This window comes from Peromyscus californicus, unplaced genomic scaffold (assembly GCF_007827085.1).
Source record: "Peromyscus californicus insignis strain IS unplaced genomic scaffold, ASM782708v3 Scaffold_10__1_contigs__length_136768540, whole genome shotgun sequence".
In the NCBI taxonomy this organism is placed as follows: domain Eukaryota; kingdom Metazoa; phylum Chordata; class Mammalia; order Rodentia; family Cricetidae; genus Peromyscus; species Peromyscus californicus.
This window is the reverse complement of record NW_026294391.1, coordinates 44,147,990-44,154,726: the sequence shown is the minus strand read 5'-3', so window position 1 is coordinate 44,154,726 and position 6,737 is coordinate 44,147,990. Positions and strand designations below refer to the sequence as shown.

Below are 6,737 nucleotides of genomic sequence, written 5' to 3'. Positions count from 1 at the left end.
CTGAATTTATTTGGCTTATTCCAAAATGTAGAATAAATTAATCTGTAATGATCTAGATCTCTTGATTACTGGCTTATATCATCCCAAGATTAATCAAAAATCTGTTCTCTAGAAGAACTTTGAGTTTTGTCCAACTGGGAAGGACACTTCCACACAAATATGTAACAACAGCAACATCAACTAAAAATACCATAATAGAGAAATGCTGGCTTTTCTTTCTTTCTTTCTTTTTTTTTTTTTTTTTAGTTTTTCGAGACAGGGTTTCTCTGTGTAGCTTTGGAGCCTGTTCTGGAACTCACTCTGTAGACCAGGCTGGCCTCGAACTCACAGAGATCTACCTGGCTCTGCCTCCCAAGTGCTGGGATTAAAGGCATGTGCCACCAATGCCCAGCCAGCCTTTCCTTTCTTAAGTAGCATCTTCTCTGTTTACAGTTCTTTTGCTTTGGGCTCTTAGAGCATGGGTCAGGTTCACAAGTTAGTAACAGCACTAAGACTAGGTTCCCAGTGTGAATTTTTCTTTTTCCCACACTGTTCATTGCATACCCTCTATACCTAAGGCAAAGCTTACATCCCTTAATTCACATTTCTTCACAATATCCTCAAATACAGCTACTCTCTTATGGAGTATTCAGTATCTTATGGGAAATTGGCAGTATTAACAAAAGTGAGCATGTCCTCATTGAATCTTAGATCTAACCTCCTTAAAGGATTCTGAATAATTTTATTTATAAAACATTGAATTAGAGTACAGAGCCAAAGGAATTAAAAAATTATTACCATAAATGAACCTTTCAATAAAAGAGAAAAAGATGATACATTACCCACATGTGCAATGTCAAGTAATTGCAAATTTAGGGATCATACAAACATTCTGCGTAGAGATATTTTCCATGACTGAGGTAAATCAATTAAAACAGGGATAATATCAAAGTCATACTAATTGTTATAAAGGAGTATACATCACCAATGTTTTTTTCTCTGACAACTCAGTACCTGTGGCTCAGAGCCTGGCATGTTACGTGAAGTTACCCTCACTTCACATTAGACTCAAAGTGCCAGTGGTCAACTTTACTACTGTAGGGACAATATTCAAGAGGTTTCATGGACACTTCATTTTTCAAGAAATCTCTAAGGGAAGGAGAAAAAGAACTCTATGAATGAGTACTAAAAATATACCAACCCATTTAAAAATTATAGTCTTATTTAGCAATCAATCTAAACCTGCACTCAAGGCTGGAAAGATTGCTCAGCAGTTAAGAGCACGGGCTGCTCTTCCAGAGGTCCTGAGTTCAATCCCCAGCAACCACATGGTGGCTCACAACCATCTATAATGAGATCTGATGCCATCTTCTGGCATGCAGGCATACATGCAGGTAGAATACTGTATACATAATAAATAAACCTGCACTCAGTCCTCAAATGCCTTAGGCAGGATATTCAAACTAGACATCTCTCTAGAGGTGAGACAGAATATTGGCCTAAGGTCGTAACTGCAGTTCAGAAGTGTTATGATCCTTAGGTTCTTAGATACCCAGTAAGAAACCTAAATTAACACTATTTGAGGAAGATGAAAAGCGTGGTCCCTTGCAATATTGACTTTACTCTCAGCTCTCATAAGACATGAATGTCCCTAGCCTAATGTGGCTTATCCAACAGTAAAATAGAGGGAAAGCAATCTTATTGGGAAAGAACTCACACCAGAGATGATAAAGAGCACATGACCAGGTCCTGTTCTTAACTATGGGAGAACTCAGGGGGAACTATGAAGCTGAGCTATGTGCTTAGTTTTTTCGTTTTGTTTTGTTTTCTGGATGGTGTCTGGGAATAATGAGCAAGATATAATAGTTGAATTTAACTCTTCACAATCAGAAAGATGTCACTATATGGAAATAAGGTGAGGACCCACTCACAGGATGCCCCTGAAAAGAGTGGTAGACCAAAAACATCTATCCTAAGTCACTGACACAATAAAACCAAATGTCCTGAGGCTGGAAATGGACAAGTAGGTGTAGCTAAAGTTTTCCTGCCTGGCCCACAGTCAGGACAAATCTCTCTCACCCGCCAGTCCCACAGCTGCTCAGACCCAACCAAGTAAACACAGAGACTTTTATTGCTTACAAACTGTATGGCCGTACCAGGCTTCTTGCTAACTGTTCTTATATCTTAAATTAATTCATTCTATAAATCTATACCTTGCCATGTGGCTCGTGGTTTACTGGCATCTTCATATGCTGTTTGTCATGGCGGCAGCTGGCAGCGTCTCTGACTCTGCCTTCCACTTCCCAGAATTCTTCTCCTCCTTGTCCCGCCTATACTTCTTCCTGCCTGACTACTGGCCAATCAGTGTTTTATTTACTAACCAATCAGAGCAACACATTTGACATACAGAACATCCCACAGCAAGTAGGGAGGGAGGGGTCTTTACAGGGATAGGAGGGAAGTAAGAGAGGGATGGAGGAGAGTACCCAGGATGCGTTATATATGTGTATGAAATTGTGAAAGAAATAATTCAAAAGGAAGGAAGGAAGGAAGGAAGAAAAAGAAAATGAAAAACAACGCCTTATCCCTATTTCTATATCTGTGAGGGTTGAGAAATCAGTCTTAACTGAGGCATGTGTACACTTCTACTCACATGAGTGAAAAGGGTGAGGACTATGTTTATGGCAGGTGGGGTCAGAAAAGTAGAAGAAATCTCAGGATCCTCAGAATCCACTATGTTGAGCCAGCATATAGAATATGGGATACTCCCCATTTCTGCCTTGAAAATCCCAGCAAGGAGACTGATAGAATGTAATGAGCAGGCCTCAATTCTGCAAGGGAGAATTCTTTTTCAAATTCCAAAGACCCTAAGTGGGAAAGAACAGGACTGTCCCCAATCAGGGAAACTCAGAGTCCTGCTATCCAGCCTGAGAAACAAAAGCTGTGGATTCATGTAAGGCTTGGCAAAAGTGTCTGCTGTGACCTGGGAAGGTATGGGTTTCCTGTGGAGGCTGGAGGGCTTCAATAAGTACAGTGAAAAATTACTTGGGTCTGCTAGACCACTCCAGAATATAAGGAGGACATCAAAAGTCTTAACTCTATTTTCAGCCCTGTGAGCCAGAGAGAAATCTGTTAAGCTTTATGTCATATCTAAACTTTCACTCCAAGGATTAAGACATGGGAGGATAATGTTTGCTGCTGGCAAATTTGAATCAATAGAGGAAAGGATCCTAGGACAAGCAGAAACTGTTCCTGATTGTGATGTACCAGACAGCGTTGCAATCTTGTTACTCTCCTATCTCTGGGAAAGCAGAGAAGTTTATCTGAAATCTGAGAAGAAAGTTCCAATTTGGGAGGGACAAACAATATGGGGCAAGGCATACAAAATGAGGGGGTTTAGGAGGATTTGAGAAATGGATGGAGGGATAGTGGGCAAAATGGGGCATTTGCTGCAGTGGGATTCAGAGGCTCAAACAAGGAACTCTGTGTGCCATAGACTGAAGAGTGTGAAGGTCTGAGGAAGCTTGAATACGATGAGGAATTACAGATTCCCTTCCATATTGAACTGACAGTGGGGTTACTTAGCAACCTGGCCTTGCTGTCAATCTTGAGAGCCAGCCCCTGACCGGATGTGATCTACTCTCACTTCCTGTTGGAAGAAGAAGAACTGGGTTGTTGGTGCCCTTGGCAGAGGTGCTGGATGCCTTCTCGTAGGCCAGCTGCCATTCCAAAAGGAGCCTTCACAGTCAAGGTAAGGAACCTGAATATGTTCTAAGATGATACCCCTCAGATAAGCAAAGAGGCTGCAGTCAATTCTACCTTTATGTCATCGGGCTTGTTCTGAGAAAGCCGTGGGTTGCAATGTATCTTGGAAGGTCTCGGAACAGAGAGGGGACCTTGATCTTAGAAAGGAACTCTTACACTGTGGTGGTATCCTATACGACGATTAAAGCCAAACTTTGGACCCTAAGTGATAAAGAATGCTCATTCTAAACAATTGTGCTTCCACACTCGGCCCCGTTGCATTGTGCTCTAGAAGACCCCATGAAGATTAGGAAAGTAAACATGGAACAACCTGACTAAATCCTCAGTGGTTAGGGATTCTGTAGCATTCCCTCACCCCCAAAAAGAAAAAGAAAGAAAAAACAAAAACAACGACAGTAAAAAGAACATTTTTTAAAATAAAAAAAAAGAAAGAAAGAAAACTAAAATACCCCAAATACCATGTATTTAGACAGCAAAGGAGCATGTGGGAGGGATGCAGAGGCAGGAAGAGATATCTTCAAGAAGCAAGGCCATCCTGAATTGTGTAGTGATACAATGTTTTGAGGGCAAGGAGCAGAACAAAGAAAACACAGAAGGATTTAATCCTGTATTTAAGAACCACATGCAATTTTAGATATAAGAGGTTTATGAGAAAAAAAAGTCTCTGAAGAAAAAGGAGGCAGGGAAAATGGGACAATGGCCAATGAATATAATCAAACTACTCGTGTGTGTGTGTGTGTGTGTGTGTGTGTGTGTGTGTGTGTGTGTGTGCGCGCGCGCGTGAGTAAATTCCATGATGATTCACATGAATTAGTATAATCAAAATATACAAAAAAGAAAGAAAAGTATTAGTTAAGAATGTTTAAGCATAGTATTATGTTGCAAGGGCTGGAAACAAAATGAAATATTGAAAGCAGTATAGGACTTATTAAGGCTTGTGAGGAATCTGATAGAATAAACTGTTGTCTCATTCTTTTTCCAGAGGTAGTGGAATAGGGTCACTTAGGCCGTGGTTTGCGGTGCCTAACAGAAGTAAAGTGTGTGACAATGAACTATGATGAGGGGACCACTTTCAGAAAAAAGCGGCCCATTTAGAGGCCCAGATTTGTTGTAAGCTGTGAAATGCTGGCATTGTTAGCCGCCATCAGTGCTCTCAAGGCATTTGCACCTTCAGAAAGCAAAGAGGCGAGTTGCCAGTTTCAACACTTCTTTCATCTCTTTATTTTAGCCGAAAGGGTGAATATCCTCAGTCTAAAAAGTTTAGCATAGAGTGGGTGGTGCCAAGATGTTCTGGGAACTTAAGCAAGGAACCTGAAGGAAGGTTGAAGACCCCAGAGGGCCCACAGCAGAAAGGGCTTTGCTAATTCTCCGCACTCTGTGTACTCAGTGCAGTTGTACTGAAGCTCCCTGAAGCTTTCTCCCTCAGGATTACAAGGAACCTTTGAGCTGTCAAATGAACATGTCAGAGGGGAGTAGCCGTAAGCTAAAAAGAGTTGATATAATCCTAGAACTGAGGGTGCTCAAACACTAGTAGATAGGGAGCCTTGTTGAACCTCAGCAGTGCCTGCCGGTTACTCAGGAGACCAGGAGCCCTGTGGGTTTGGGGAAAGTTAAAGGAATATTGATAAAAGGCAATATATTCAAAACATAATTAAGGTGCTTATATTATCTCATTTTCTCTGTCCAGATATCCAAGGCAACTGCTCTGTAAGCTACTCTTTCCTGCTGTCACTGATTGTATCCATCATGCCCAGGGGACAAAAGAGTAAGGCCCGGGCTCGTGAGAAACGCCGCCAGACCAAAACAGGGTCCAAAGAGCTCCAGGATACTCAGACCATGACACCAGAGAAAAGAGAGTCATCCTCTTCCTCTGCTCATGCCTCTGGAGATGCGGCCGCAAGTGCCTCTTCCGATATCTTTTCCAAGTTGTTTCAAGAATTGCCTGATGCCACCACTTTCAGTTTCTGCATTGCCCACAGCTCTGATAAAAGTGCCAAGAGCCAACAGAAGAAAACTGCGAACTCCTCTAGGGCCCAGCACTCCAGTAAGAGCCCACAGAAGGATCTTCTAACAAGGAAGACAGAGATGCTGATGGAGTACATGCTCACCAAGTACAAACAGAAAGAGCCCCTGTTAAGAGAAGAAATGCTAAATGCGGTCAACAAACGTTTCAAGGAGCAGTTCCCTGAGATCCTCAAGAAAGCTTCCAACCGCTTGGATCTGGTTTTTGGCCTAGAGTTGAAAGAAGTCCAGCCCAATGGTCAATCCTATGAGCTTGTCAGCAAGCTAGATTTCCAGGATGATGGAAGTAGGAGCAGTGAGCTGGGTCTTCCCAACAGGGGCATTCTGATCCCTCTCCTAGGTGTGATCTACTTAAATGGCTACTGTGCCCCAGAGGAGGAGGTCTGGCACTTCCTAAATAAGTTAGGAATTCATGATGGGGTCCCACACCTCATCTTTGGGGATATCAGAAAGCTCATCACTGAAGATCTAGTGCAGGAAAAGTACCTGGAATACCATCAGGTTCCTGACAGTGATCCTCCATGCTATCAGTTCCTGTGGGGTCCAAAAGCCTATGCTGAAACCAGCCAGGTAAAGGTGATGGAGTTTTTGGTCAATATCAGTGAAACTGGCTCCTCTACCTACCCATCCAATTATGAATCAGCTTTGATGGAAGAAGATAGAGCTCAGGCTGAAGGTGCAACCCAGAAAAGCACTACATGCAAGACTAAGAGACGTTCTAAAACCAAGTCCAGCCTTCCTACCTGCTAGTGAGATCTAAGGTAGTCTCCACTACATGACTAAAAGAATCTACTAATCTTTCCTTTTGTGATGTTCAAATTAGTTATTGACAAAGCTGTTTAGTGTATTTTATCATAATGTTCACTTGAACTCAGAAGTTAAAAAGAATACCATAGATCATGCCTTCATTGCTGTTTACCAAGTTGAGGGTTGAAAGTTTGATTTGATGTGAAATGTGATTTGAAATTTCA

General features: G+C 42.0%; 1 protein-coding gene across 1 annotated transcript; it reads left to right on the top strand.

The window, feature by feature from the left end:
- Positions 1-5,490: 5,490 nt before the first annotated feature.
- On the top strand, positions 5,491-6,516 carry LOC128116561 (melanoma-associated antigen B4-like). The gene has a single exon (XM_052747913.1). It carries the CDS (start codon positions 5,491-5,493, stop codon positions 6,514-6,516), a length of 1,026 nt encoding a protein of 341 aa, XP_052603873.1.
- The last annotated feature ends 221 nt before the right edge of the window (positions 6,517-6,737 follow it).